General features: G+C 39.6%; 1 protein-coding gene across 2 annotated transcripts in view; it reads right to left on the bottom strand.

Moving 5' to 3' along the window:
* KLHL14 (kelch like family member 14) overlaps positions 1 to 15,363 on the bottom strand; it is a 116,960-nt gene that overhangs the window by 77,033 nt on the left and 24,564 nt on the right. For both annotated transcript variants that reach the window (XM_069569349.1, XM_069569348.1), the window contains exon 3: positions 5,718 to 5,839. In XM_069569349.1, coding sequence (XP_069425450.1) covers positions 5,718 to 5,839 — 122 coding nt within the window. The remainder of the gene's footprint in view (positions 1 to 5,717; positions 5,840 to 15,363) is intronic.

Below are 15,363 nucleotides of genomic sequence, written 5' to 3'. Positions count from 1 at the left end.
ATTTATTTGGTCTTGGTGCAGTACTGGGGGCTCTTTAGTCACAGCATGCAGGATCTTTTTAGTTGCCACATATGGGGTCTAGTTCCCTGACGTGGGATTGAATCTAAGCCCTCTGCACTGAGAGCTGTGAGTCTTAGCCACTGGACCACCAGGGAAGTCCTGATCACCCACCTCTTTGCATCAATAATTCCTACGCATTTTTCTCAGTTTTACAGAAGGTCACTTTTATGGAAGCCTTCCTAACCTCCTATGTTTAGATGAAAGGTACTTTCTGGGCTCCCATGTAAGCCCAGCTTCTCCTGTTTATTCCTCAGCATAGTCTTGCTTTCATTGCCTCCTTGGGTTTTTGAGAGGAGATTTGATCACTTTCTACCTTACCACCTAGCACAGAGTGGGTATTCAATAATTGCTTGCTTCATAAAGGAATAAGGTCTGCAGTTAAGTTTAAATGTTTCCCAGGCATTTAGAGTAGTTCTGGAAGTACCTAGTTCTTTTCTGAGGTTCTCCTGCAAAGCAAAATGCCCTATCCACAGACTCTACCTAGCTGTCTAGAAATTAAGCTAAACAAGTTGTGGGTTTTGGTTATGGGTAATAAAGATAACACGAATAAAGGAAACAAAGGTATAGAACCCTCAATTAAATTTACTTTTTATTTCTTTCAAAGCAAATCATCATAAGAAGTGATTATTTTGCACTAACTAGCCATCTCCACCTCTCTAATATATCCTCAAAGAACAGAAATGAACTGAAATCAAGAAACAGAAGCCCAAGAAAGGAGTCCGATTAAATTGTCAGTGTGCAGGTTTATTATTCCCCGAATAACCAGCAATTAAACCATTCTCCGTTGCTCAAATATTGGCTAAATATCAAATCTACATTTATCTTTTGGAATTGAAGTTCAATGTCTGACGCAAGATGTGTTTTCTCAGTATTCTTTCTTCAACATTTATGGAAAATATGTTTGTTGTTTTTTTTTTAAATCAAGCGTCCACCAGCCTCTCATCTCTGCAACTCTCCTAAAAGAAATTATGACACCCAGCCCCCAAACTATTCCTGCATGGATAGGATCAAGTTCAAGGTCCTCCACAAACCAGACAGGAAGCCCAGGAAACCTCTGTACAATGGTTCTCTTTATTTTCTATGACTGAAAAAATACAAGTTCCCAAATCCTTGCACTACCAAGTAGAGGGCAGAGTTGTAAATTGAGAGGAAGAGGAACAAAGGCGGTTCTCCCACCTGCTAACAGAGGGATCTGAAAGCGGCCAAAAGGAGGAACACACCTTTCTAACTCAGCTCTTCTGATTTTCCTTCTAACCTTACTGAAGGGAAATCATTATCAGCACGTGGAGAGGGAAATCTATATTTTGAAATCCCTTTTCCTGGAATTGCTCACGGAAAACAATAAGAAGCCCCAAATAAGTAGAATCTCTTATTTGAAATGTCAGCAAAACAAGGTCAATTTCAGGGAAACACTTTACCCACCAGTAAAGACAATGGTCAGTGGGGAACCCAAAGAATTGACAGCCCCTCAGTACCATCTTGTGAGAAGGAAGGCAAGCTGCTTCTACAAGAGGACTTCGTGAAAACTTTGATATGTCAGTCATACATTACAGCAGTTCACAGCAGCCGCAGCACTTCCATTTTCCTTGATCTTTACAGGAAGGATTTTAAGGCCTGCAAAGTGCAAGAGGCACGCTTTTTGCTTGGCCATTTTAGTATTCATGTCTCCTGTACCGCTTCCTAATAAGTTAAGAATGAAACGGGAGACTGCGTGCAGGAGGGAGAAATGCAAGAAAAGCAGTACTGTAAAATAAAATGAACAAAAGTGCATTTCAACCTCCCTTTCATTATTAACAGTCAAGAGAAACAACAATGCCAATTTTCTTTTTAATACTTAACATTCCACACTTAGAAAAGGACTTAACCTTCATTTTTACAGGGTATTTCTTAGTATGTTCCTGATAGAGGCTGGGGAGCTGTGTTACAATTCGTAATGTTAATTTTATAATGTTATATAAGGGGTTTTTTTTTCCCAAAGAGAAAGATAAAAATGAAAGCTGTGTTAGCATGTTACCCAAACAATCTTTTTTTGAGAAAGATAAAAATGAAGGCTGTGTTAGCATGTTACCAAAACAGTCTTTTCAGGGAGAATAAGTGTTCCCTTTGCCGTTTGGGTAGACCAAGCCACTGGTTAGCTAGACTATTGAATTTTGTTTTCTTTATGTTAGGTAGAACCACCTTTTCACTTCCACTGACCTCCACCATATTTAATTTATTGTTATTTGTGGACCCCTTCAGATAGTGTTTCTAAAACATAAATAACACAACAGAATAAGAGGTAAAGAAAGTTGTGACTGACTTTCTTCTTAATTCTTCTTTTTCTTACTAAACATGTGTAAGGGGTATGACTCCCATAAGTGGGCATCTGTGCACCCACCTGGGGATGATATCCTTCTGAAAAAAAGCATGTCTGTGAGACAGGCTAGAAATGCTCAAGTCAAGTGGGCAAAGGATTCTACAATTCACAGGCTCTAGGTAATCTCAGATTTTAGGTTTCCGCTGGTTAACTTATTTGTTAGTTCTTATGAAGAAAGTCATTCAGTACATAAGTAGACTCCACACCAGGAACTGTCTGCAAGCATTAATTGGCATCTTCAACTCCCTGCCAACTGGCTTAGCAGTTCTTTGGGGTCAAAGAAAATGACCATGAGCAGTTCTGCAATCCCTAATATTTCATTAGATTTGGGGAGAATTTGGACACCTTCTTATACAGTAAGAAAACACTTTTTCACTTATTACTGGGGACTTCCCTAGTGGCTCAGCTGCAAGGCAGGAAATGCAGGTTCGATCCCTGGATCAGGAAGATCCCCTGCAGGAGGAAATGGCAACCTACTCCAGTATTCTTACCTGAAGTCCATGAAATGAGAGCTACAGTCCCATGGGGTTAGATGGCCCCAACAGTGTGGAAATTGATCAGTTAACTGACATATTTAGTCAAATAAGATGCCTTAATTAAAAATTACAAACCAGCAGCAGAAATCATCCAAATAGACTGTCTATATTTCTCCCATAAACCTGAAAAATATGCTTTCACATGGGACCGTGTAGTCACAGCCCAGAAGGTAATAAACTTGATTTCTTAAAGTGCAAGCCTAGTGAAATGAAGAGTATCAGTAGAGCAGAAATTTATTTCAAAAGTTATGAGCCTTCCTGAGTATAGGAAAAAAGATCCAAGAGTTTTGAACATGTTTCTATTAGAACTTTTCTACACATTAATGTCTTTATTTCCTTCCAATTTCAAATCTGATGGAGTCAACAGAACCCATTTGTCTTTTACTTTTTAGTCTGAAGATGTCTACGTTCAACGCATGAAAACTAGAGAAAATGGTCTCCCTATGTCAAAGTGGTGGATTTAGTCCTGGCTCTGTTACGACGTAATTTGTCTCCCCTCCGCTTGGAGAGCTTGAGGTGACTGATACCTCGAAAGTACAAAGGTACATCCAGTCCTTGGGCCAATATTGGTAGTAGTGTTACAACAATAGCAATAACATTTCCAATTTTTTGAGTTCCTGCTGTGTGCTTGATGATTTACTAATACAATTTTATTTTAAAAATACTCAGAGGATGCTGACAGAATGAATAAGCCATTATTCAAGACATTTACATGACTTGCTCAAGGTCACAGACAGGGGTTCAAACCTAGGTATGACCAATTCAAGTTCATGCTTTCTTACTGCACCTCACTAAGTAAAGAGTTAATCAGGCAATATGAGGAACTGAAGCAGGGTGACCCTATGTTCTGGTCCTACCTGTTGTTCCAGAAGAATGAACAGATCCCCATTTCAGACTCTAAGCTTCCCATGTTGAACAATAAATTGGATGAGCACTCTCTTTCTGAACAAGGCTTGAAACAGACATAAGACTCTTCATAAGTTGTTCGTAATGTTTTAATTAATCTTTTTGCCTTTAATGAAGGCCTTCAAGCCACTAGATAATTGGACCCTGCCTGATGTACCTGGGAAAAGAGATGTATTTGTGAGTGAATATCATTTATTGTTTGGGTCTAATATCTCCCTGTCCCCTGGCCTTTGTTTCTGTCCTCTTTCATCAAGAATCTACCTTCCTCTTCCCTCTCGCCTCCTCTGGGTATCTACCTCTCATTCTGTATATACCTTCTATATTGATCAGGTATCAGAAAATTGATTCTTTAGTTTTACTTTAGCTTGAGTTTCTGATGCATCTTGAAAAACACAGCTTGGTCACTCATGTCCAACTCTTTGCGACCCCGTGAACTGCAGCACAGCAGGCTTCCCTGTCCTTCACTATCTCCCAAGTCTGCTCACACTCATGTCCATTGAGTTGATAATGCCATTCAGCCATCCCTGGTCACCCCCGTCTCCTCCTGCCCTCAATCTTTCCCAGCATCAGGCTCACTCATTCAGATGTTTCAACTACTATGAACAGTATTTTGTCAAAAAGAGAATGAATATCATTTGAGGGTATCTCTAACTTACTTTTGTTTTCTCTTTCCTAATCTGGCAGCTACCCTTCACTACCTTATTACGTAACAACCAGAGTATGTCAGTGTCCAGGGAGCCTTCCCATTGCAGTTTCTGGACAATGCTACTGCAGGTCTGCAGGTTTGCTGGAGTAAGCCAGCTGCGAAATGTATTATTCCAAGCAGCACCTCACATGCCTCTACTCCTCTCCTGCATTTATGGGCAAACTGTTGTCCTCTTTCTATTATTTTAAAGGGCTTTCCATAAGAGGAGAGGAAACGACTTTTTAAAAAATCTGCTAAAATATATAACTGCTTCAAAAGACACATGCAACAAGGAAATCTAACTTTCACTTTGGCGGGTTTTAAATGTATGGCTTTGATTTATGGATCAAAATTGCTCATTTATTATTTTATCTATACAGCTCTGGGCAATTTTGACAGTTAAAATTTAGTTTTATTGACCAGTGCAGCCACTGTGCCCACAAGGGGACTGGTGCACACAGCCTGCTGCACTCAAGAAGTGATGATTTTTGATTCCATGACTGAGTCAGATTGGGAATCATAACCGATGTAACAATAAGTTCCAAATCTCAGTGCCCAAGGCAAGAGGTTTGCTGTAAAACACAATCACCCTTTAAGGAAGGGAGGAGAAGAATCTTGGGTGGAAGTCTGTAAGCACAATTTAATGCAGTCGGGTTAGGACTGGGGTGCCTCTGTCCATTCGAACAGTGGACATGGGAGCAAGTGGCGCAGGGGAAGGGGGTGGTTTTCTAAAGACTGGGGACCACAGCCTAAAGGTTAATGAGCAAAGATGCCTCTAAAGCAAACCGAATGTTAATTACAGAGACAATGAACTCAGCAACCATTTGGACCTGAGGAAATTTACTAGCTGACTGCTGTTCAGCAAGCTTTCCCTTTTCAAAGAGCAAAAACATAACTGAAGAATTTCTCTTGAAAGAAACACAAGCAGACAGACCAACTTGGTGCAGTGATTTTAGGCCAGTTTTTCATTTAAGCCTCTTCCCACTACCCAATTGGCCACCTCTGCAATGTTAATTTAGTCTTTCACTTTAGACCTCTTGTGATACATTCACAGACTTCCAAAGGGTAACAAATCAATAAAATGTCTAATTTGATTAACCATGTTTTTGAATTCATCGAGATAGCTCTACGTTGAAATAAATAGGTGGGTAAATAAAGAAAGAAAGGCACTCACTTGTGAGGATTTTCCAGGTCTTCTTTTCATCATCGTAGTACTGAACCAGATTGCTGGGAAGCCGGTCCGGCCCAGGAGGCAATCCACCGACCAATAACAGCATTTTCTTGTTAGAGCGAATTCTTCACCCAAAACAAAAGAGGAGATGAATAACCACATTATTATAGAGCCTTTTTAGTGGCAACAAAATCATAACCGTCAAAAGAATGTTCCCTGCCTGCAGATTTCTATTTCATTTTTTTCTGTTTCTTTTCCCATTCATTCTCAACAAAAGTTTTTTTTTTTGAACCAAGCAAAGAAATGATCAGAAGCATGGCATATCCCCATACTCAAGGAATAATAAGCTCCTTTTATGCAATTTGTTAGAGGTTCATTCTAGAACGACCTTTTTCTTATATTATCCCTTTAAATCATCACTCTTTACAGCTGAGTACACATGAAATGCTCTGGAGTTGTACTAAGGTTAAGCATTAAAGTTGCATGTCAAAAATCGTATTAGTCAAAATCATTATTATAAACCATTCTCCACTCAAAGAACCTTGAAAAAATTAAGGTTATGCAGAGAGTTTGTGAGCCAACTCTTTAATCACGCAGCGAACTTCAAATACCAGTTTGGTACAATTAGTAGCATAGGGGCTAACTTGGGTGGGTTCACCAGTGCCAACAGGACTTTTTGTTTAATTTAGCTGAGACTTCTGCCTTCATGCTCTTCCCAGCTCTTCCTCTCCCTTCCCCCATCCCAGGGCACCACTGGCAACACAGCAGCACCAATTGGTAAAAATGAGACTGTGAGGTTGTTCTGAGCCTCCCCAGAGCAGAGCCCTGCCAATGCTTGCCACTGATCCAGCGGCATGAACTTGCTCAACTGTGCAAAGTCACTCTAATTCCCTCCCTCTGTTTTTCTACCTTCTCCCCCCAGGGGGCAACCACTGAAAGGAGTGACTACCCACCCATCAAGAGCTGGCAATTCGCTGCTATTAACCGTGACTGTGATTCCCAGGCTGCCTGGCAGTTCCTGAGAACAGGCCTGCAACATCTCATATGCAGTAAAAGCTATAAGATGCACCCTGCCCTGCACACTTGACCTGATGGATGTACGATCCTGGGAACAGTAATGGATCGAGCTCACTTGCGATTGGAGGGAGAAGGGGAGGCCCAGACCCCCACAAGGGCCCTGCTGATTTAACGGTCGCTTTACATATAATTGAACTTCTCATTTACCTGAAAGGCTGAAGGTGGTGGTGGAAGAAATGCAACAACCATGATGGAGGGAGTAAGTCAATAAATGTAAACGGGTTCCTCTTAAATATGATCACCACCCACTGTGTGGCTCCGAATCTATGCTTACATGCTCATCACGGTTGTTCTGATTCAAGGATGCTTGGCGAAGTATGCCCTTGTGGAGAAGTGCTGTTTGTTGGTTAAGAACCTAACATTCAGAGAGTTAACTTAATACAGTTAATGACATTTCCATGGGAAGGAAGGGAACAAGAGAATTCCTTTAATGAAACGCTGGTGCCATTGAATGCTTCATGTATGGCTCATCAGAAAAAAAACACTTTCTGGAGAAACTTGTGTTAGGGACTCATGCCTGGAGGCAGCTGTATTGTGATATTTAATGTGATATTTAATGTGATATCAGCTTATGATATTAATTTTGTCACAAACAAAAATAAACTCAACTATTTTGATGTTGAAGTACTTTGGAGCTATACTCATATATCTTATAGATCAGCAGTGAAAGTGAAAGTCATTCAGTTGTGCCCAGGACTCTCTGCAACCTCAGGTACTATACAGTCCACGGAATTCTCCAGGCCAGAACACTGGAATGGGTAGCTGTTCCCTTCCCCAGGGGGATCTTTCCAACCCAGGGATTGAACCCAGGGCTCCCACAATGCAAGCGGATTCTTTACCAACTGAGCCACAAGGGAAGGCCATCATACAGGCTATACCTATATGAACGTGATCATATAGATCAGTAGTTGGAAAACAAAAACAATAGCAAAAAGCTCCATATTTTGAGGATTTCAGTCATTAGGGAGGTTTGTTGAGAAGGGTTAAGGAAACTCAGTGGAGAACGTATCTCTCTTTTACTTGCAAATAATACATAATTCACGTGCCATATCATCTCCAAAATGTCTGGTTACAGAACTAATATAAGACTATTTTTTGTTGTTGTTCTGCAGTTTAGCCAGAATAATCAACCACTCTGTGAGTACAAGATGACAGCAACTGTGTTTTTAGACTGTGATCTGACACGTGGACATGCTCTAGACTGAAAGCAGGCGTGCTTGTGCTTTGCTGCTCAGTTGTGGCCGACCCTTTGAGACCCCATGGACCATAGACTGTCAGGCTCCGCCGTCCAGGAGGATTCTCCAGGCAAGAATACTGGAGTGGGTTGCCGTGTCCTCCTCCAGGGGATCTTTCCAACCCAGGGATCAAACCTAAGTCTCCCACATTGCAGGCGGATTCTTTACCATCTAAGTCTGCAGGGAAGCCCAAAAGTGGGGGTAGATGGACCAATGTCTACCCATTAGACATAGAGGCAAGGATTCACTGGAATGGTATGACCAAAGTCAATTACCACATGGTAATTTGGTCTCTGCTTTAATATTTAAATAAATGTACAGCTTTAAAAAATGTGTTTCAGGAGTGACAAAGGGAGGTAAATGCATAGGTCAAATGATGCTCAAGTAAGAGTGTTTCATTCACTGATAAGGCCAATTTCCCTGGACCAGTCCCACTGGTGGTTTTCAATACCTCCTGAGATGGACCATCTCTCCAAATGAGGAGAGGATCAAGGGTCTTTGTCATTTCTGCCTAAAGAGCCAAAGAAGATGCCCAAAGAAGATGGAGAGTCTTTGTCCTTTCTGTCCCCTACAAACTGGACTGGGATTATCAATTCATAAGCCACTGATCAGCTGGCAAACGGTAACAACTGCCATCCTGCCAGCAAAGACACGACTCAAAAGGTTAGCTGGCAAAGCAGCTAGGAGAGACTCCATATCAACTAGGACATGTCTCTGAACCAGCCAGGCCTTCTGAAGAATTACATGGAAGGAAAGGAAATCCCCCATTGGCTGCGTGCTCTCTGTAAGAGAACAGTGCTCTGAGGTCATTACAGTGACCTCCCTGGTGAGTGAAGACATATTCTAAAGCTTTTGGACTGTTACATTTATTCCATCATTCATTCAACTTATGGTCTTCTTACTTGGAGTATTTTGTTCCTAAAGCTTATGTTACTCCATGTTCCAACCTGATATTAATACTATTTAATTCTAAACAAAGTTTAATGCTCTACCTTGTGAAGGTGAATCATACAGAAAGCAAACGCATGTGAGAAGCAGCACGGCACAGAACACATGAAACAACAAAATGCATTTGAGTGGTTTTCTTGGCCTTTTCTCCATTGATTCTCAGAACGGCACTGTCTTAGGTGTAGTTCACTCAATGGGAGTAAGAAAGTTCTTAGAGTCAAATAAAGTGGCAGAAACAGTGTTCAGACCTAGATCTTCTAACTACCAAGTCACTGATCTTTTTAAAATTCAAATCACTTAAAATTTTTTTATTTTAACATAAATTCTGGTTAAGACCCAGGTGACCTGGATTCTAAGGCTAATTTTGTGATTTAGCAGAGAGACTTGGTATAAATTACTCGGCTTCTTAGAGCCTATGTTTTCTTATCTTGAAATAGAGGAGTAATATCTGATCTGCATGAGGATTATATGAAACAATGAAGTGAAATGTTCTATGTAGACTCTAAGGTAAATGATTATTAAATCCATCTTTAGTATTGACAGTACAGTGTGGGCTTTATTTCATTATGCCAAACCTGATTAGTTAAAAAAGAAAAGTGGTATTTTTCACTGAGATTCTTATTGAGTTCATATATATAAATACAAGCTAATTAAGAGGATTCCACTACCTAGCTGTTATCTTATAATTGTATGTCCTTAGAAAATTATCAATTAAATTTTAATGGCTGTCTTTAAGCCATTTCTTTGCTGTAAGAAAATATACTTTGGACATGACATAAAACTGTGAACCTTTAAATAAAGAGCCAAATAAAGAGACCTAATAGAGATTACTCTACATTTCTTCTTTCTTAAGAATAAAACAAATGAGAAAAACCAACACATATTTTACTTTGATAGAAATGCAATGTCAACTATTCAATTACTCCTAGAAACTAATACACGTGAATAATTCCTGTGGAAAAGCTCCCATTCTTTTTACAGTGTGCAATTATAATAGTGACAATCACAATAATGACAGATAATAATGAATGCATATCAGATATTGAAACCTCTGATTATCACGCCATTCATTTGATGCGTGTGAACTTCAACTTGAAAACACCATGAAAAAAGATACCTTGTGAACTAGAAAAGTAAAATTAGAAGGACCTGAATTAACTTGCGGAGGGGGCCTTCAATTATTCTCTTCTAAACAATTCCAGTAGAGCTTTACAGGTTTAATTTTAGATTAGACAAAATCTACAATATTGCAATAGAGTTCCTTTATATGGCAACATAGTATACTTTTTAGAAGCTCTTTACATAGGAAAGTAATTTAGCCAAACTTAATCTGTTCTCTTTAAGTCTGTTAATATTTTAAAAATATTTATTTTCATTCCTCATCTTTGCACTTCCTAGACCAAAGTAATACATTTAAAAGCTAAGTAATTAGAGAAACTTAAAGAGCTGAGAATGTCATGATTAATAATACAATTTGGATGCTTTTGGGTTCTTAGATTCCTGCTTAGAAAAATATAAGGTTAGAAAGGCAATGGAATTTGAAGGTCTCCTTTGTTCCAGCTCAGTAATCACCCGACATTTACCATGTGTCACATTTGTGCGTGTGTGCGCGTATGTATGGGTGTGTGCTCGCGCGCATAGGTACTTTGGTTCCGGGGATGAATGATTGAAGAATAACCTAAAATCTCCTGGTATAAACAAATTTTTCATCATACTGGTGTTCTAAGTATGGTAAAGTCTCATTTATTTATATTTCAGTGATTTGGAACTTTAATAATTGGGAAACAGGCCAGGTAAAGTTTTCCTTCGCAGGATACATATAAAAAGTTTTTATTAACTAGGTTGCAAGAAGAGTTTTAACCAATTTAAGAAGTCAGTTGGTCTGCTGGCACTTTAGAGCCACCCACCTACATTTAGGGTAAGTTCTTTTTAGAGATAACAAATCATTCTCAACTATTTATTAAAGAAAATGTTCTGCAGTATCCTGAAGAATCATTAAGTCAGAGAATTCTTCAGCAATTCCCAAACCTGGAAAGTCATCAGAATCACCTGAGGGGATTAAAAAAATCAGATTTTTGAGTTAAATTCTTAGGTCTCAATTTCTGGAAGTTATGTTTCAGTGGGATGAGGTCTTAAAAATCCATAATGTTACAGTTTTCTGGTTGATTCTGACACACAGCCAGACCTCAGGCCATTCATTTGCTGCAGTTCTCTGTATAATGTAGAAATCCTTTCAATAGTTTTTTTTTTTTAATAAGTAAACATTCTTATTAACTTGGAAATTTATAAGGAAATGGATCTTAGTTTTTCAAATGCACTCTACTGTGGAAAGCTATTGGACAGTTGTGTTAAATCTATTTTTTCTTCTCCTGATGCTGAGCTGAAAAGTCTTTCAGAGAAAAAGAACAAATGCCCGGCTCTTTGTCACAGCACTTCTCCAATACTGGAAGATAGTTGGTATGTCTCTTCTCTTTTCCATGTTGAACATTTCCCTTTCTTTCTGAACAAGTTTTAATTTTCTTTACTATGCTGTTCACCTTCTTGAGTGTATTCTAGACAATCACTGTCCCTTTCAAAAATGTGAAGGTCAGAAATGTACACATATAACAAATACAATATGTGATGGACATACTTGTTTTAAGGCTTTCCAAAATGACAATGGTCTTTCAGCTGGCATGGCACAGTGTTGGTTCCTATACAGCTTCCAGCTGATTACAAATACAGATTTTTTTTAAAGCAAGACAAGCCAGGTATTTAAGTCAGTTTTTTCCCTATCCTGTATTTCTTTTAGTTAAGTATTTTAAACATCAATGCATGACTCTTTTTCAATGCTTGTATATCCTCTACTGATGGAGACTTTGTTTCATTTGTCATTTAACAATTACTGAGTTTCTACTATGTTCCAGTTTCTATTGTGTTTTAAACACTAAAGATCATAGTGTGAACAAGAGGAATACATTCCCTATTCCTCTTGGTAGTTACTTCCATCCTAGCGGGGACATGTATTGGAAACATCATGATTCTCCAAGCAGGACAGCCTGGTTGTTAAGGGTGTAGGTCTCACAATTAGTGAGACGTTTGGCTTCCACTCTCTTGAGATGGGGCTTCCCAGGTGGTGCTACTGGTAAAGAGCCCAGCTGCCCATGCGGGAGACTTAAGAGAAGCAGGTTGAACCTCTGGGTTGGGAAGATTCCCTGGAGGAGGGCATGGCAACCCACTCCGGTATTCTTGCCTGGAGAATCCCATGGACAGACGAGCCTGGCGGGCTACAGTTCATAGGCTTGCAAAGAATTGAACATGACTGAAGCAACTTAGCATACACACATTCTGAAATGAGGGACCTTGGGCTAGCCTCTTTGCCCTGTTGAATCTCGTTTATAAAATTGAATAAGAATAGATCTAAAGCATAGGTTTGTTTAACGCTCAGGGCTAAAAAAACAAAACCCTATATATGTATGTATGTATGTATGTATGTATGTATACAAACACACATACATGTAAACCATTTATAACAGTGCTAATTAAATGCTATCTATCACCATCACTTTCCTCTTTGTCTTCCTCCTTTCCATCATTGCCATATCATCAGTGTAGCTATTCTTTTGTTTAATTTGCAGGTTGATAAGCGAGTATCCCATGTCCCCATCAAAATTTTATTACTTAAAAACAATAGCATCACATTTCCATTGTTTACATATTTTAATTATCCCAACTCATTCTCTCTGAAATAATACATAAATATTTGAATTTTTACTCTGTAATTCCCCATATACGGTCTTTAGAAGTGTGTGTGTGTTTTAAACAAATATATAATGGAAAAACTAAGCAGTTTTGAAGTGGCAGTGTAAATGGGGTTAAGTATGTGCATGCTCAGTCATGTCTGACTCTTTGTGACCCCATGGACTGCAGCCTGCCAGGCTCCTCTGTCCATGGGATTCTCCAGGCAGGAATACTGGAGAGGGTTGCCATTTCCTTCTCCAGGGGATCTTCCTGACCCAGGGTTAGGACCTATGTCTCCTGAGCTCTGGCTTTGGCAGGCGGATTCTTTACCTGTAGATAAATACTACCTGAGCCACCTGTAGGTGATAATTATTCCATCCTTCAAAAGCCAATTTTAATATTTTTAAGATTTATTTATTTTTGGCTGCATTGAGTCTTCGTTGCTGCATGCAGGCCACTCTCTAGTTGCAATGAGCAGACTTCTCAATGCGGCAGCTTCTCTTGTTGCGGAGCAACAAGTTACGGCTTGAGGGCTTAGTTGCCCCGAGGCTCGTGGGATCCTCCCAAGTATCCTACCTGTGTCTCCTGCTTTAGCAGGCAGATTCTCAACCACTAGACCACCAAGGAAGCCCCAGGCTAAGTTAATTTTAAGAGTCAGCCAGATCTGGATTTAAGTTCTCTTTTTTACCACTTCAGATATGGTAAAGGTATTACCTTAGGCTGGTATTCAACATCTTGGAGCCTCAGTTGCCTCATCTGTAAAGTGGGAATGTTTTGAGTGTTAAAGTCATCTAAGTGTAATGGTTGAAAAGAAATGGCTGCGACTCATAAATAATAGAATCACCTTCTACAGCCAGTCTCTTCAGCAAAGGAAAAGCATTTTGTGCTGCTCTTGCCTTTAAAGATGGATGTCTCTGCACAGTGGGCAGAGACAAAATTGATGCTCCCAACATAATCCAGTAGAGAGAGGCTGGAGAAGACAGGAAGAAGTTTTAACTGTTCCCATGACTTTTCAACTTCGGTGAACTTTGCTAACCCTAGAATGGCTTAGTATTTTACACAAGCATTGAGTCAAGGAGGCATTTCATATCTAGTGATACAGTAGTAATGTATGGTAGTGACCTGAGAGGCAGCAAAAACTGGGAAGATGTAAACACCACTTCTGCCCCCCACCACCCCCCCCCCCGCCCTCCTCCCCAACCTCCGCCCCAGGATTCACAGAAACTAGGTTTTGAATTTCCACAGGCCATGGGATTGGAGGGGTCTGTAACAAATTTATCAGATTTTTAGCAGATCTGAAAAGCCACCAGATGACATCTGAGTTGCATATGGAAAATATTTATATAGTCCCATAGTAATCAGGGTTTCCCAGGTAGTGCTAGTGGTAAAGAATACTCCTGTCAATGCAGGAGGCTCAGGAGACATGGGTTCGATCTCTGGGTCAGGAAAATTCCCTGGAGTAGGAAATGATCCCACTCCAGTACTCTTATCTGGAAAATTCCACAGAGGAGCCTGGCGGGCTACAGTCTATGAGGCTGCAAAGAATAGGACACGAATGAGTGACTGAGCACCGAACACATAGTAATCAATCGATGAATGGTAACTATTATTAATATGCATCATTTATTAACCTTATAAAGCACTCATTTGAAAATGCATCTTTGGAATTTTGGCATTTTCTTTTATTGCTTGGAAGCCTTTTCAGATACTATAGGTGCATTGTTTATAAGCAGTCAGAATATTTACTGCATAAGCAAGTTTAACAAAAATATAAAAAACACCGGGCTTCCTGCAATGGTATTGGTCTAGATCTCAGTCATAAATTCAACCCACTCACTCCTGGCTGCCAGCTCCTCGTTAAGGAAGTCTCCAAACCTTATGATACCCAAGTCACCAGATTTTACAGTAATCTTGACTCTTCTCTCATTTTCCTGCTATAGTCAATGTTCTATCAAGTCCAATGCTTTATGGATTCTGGAGCTGTAACACGTATACACCGCTATATTTAAAATGAATAACCAGTAAGGACTACTGTAGAGCACAGGGAACTCTGCTCAATATTCTGTGGCAACCTAATTAGGAAAATAATTTGAAAAAGAATAGATACATGTATCATGTGTAACTTAATCACTTTGTTATACACATGAAACTAACATAACATTGTTAATCAACCAATATGAAAATATGTATCTCTTCATTTCAACCAAACTGCCAGTAACCTGATTCAGCTGGGTTGGCTTTCTCTGGAGCTGTTTTAACTGTGATGTCCTTGCTTTGTGAGCTTCTGCTCCCTTCTAATCTAACCTACATGCTTTGTCAAATGAATTTCAGCAAAGCCTGACATTAATGATCAATTACATCAGTCCTCTTTTTTATAAATTATCAAGGAATTCCCCATCGCTTATCCTCTGTAAAATATACATATCCTCCACGTTATAACCTCCCTTTTTCTTTCTTTATCTCTCTCTTTTTCTCATAGGTAAGTGCCTTGCTTGAGATTCTTTTCAGGAATAAAATTGTTTCTGAGTTAAGATCTGAAAAAACATGAAAGATAAATTTAAGGAGGAAACTGCTTAGACTCTGGGGGAAAAGTAAACAGAAGAAGATCCTGTATCAGTGGCCAGAAGGAGACTTTTTGCAAATCAGCTAGCCTTCCCTAAACTTCCAGC

This window comes from Ovis canadensis, chromosome 23 (genome assembly GCF_042477335.2).
Source record: "Ovis canadensis isolate MfBH-ARS-UI-01 breed Bighorn chromosome 23, ARS-UI_OviCan_v2, whole genome shotgun sequence".
NCBI lineage: Eukaryota > Metazoa > Chordata > Mammalia > Artiodactyla > Bovidae > Ovis > Ovis canadensis.
The sequence above is the reverse complement of the archived record's forward strand: the minus strand, read 5'-3'. Positions and strand labels throughout refer to the sequence as shown.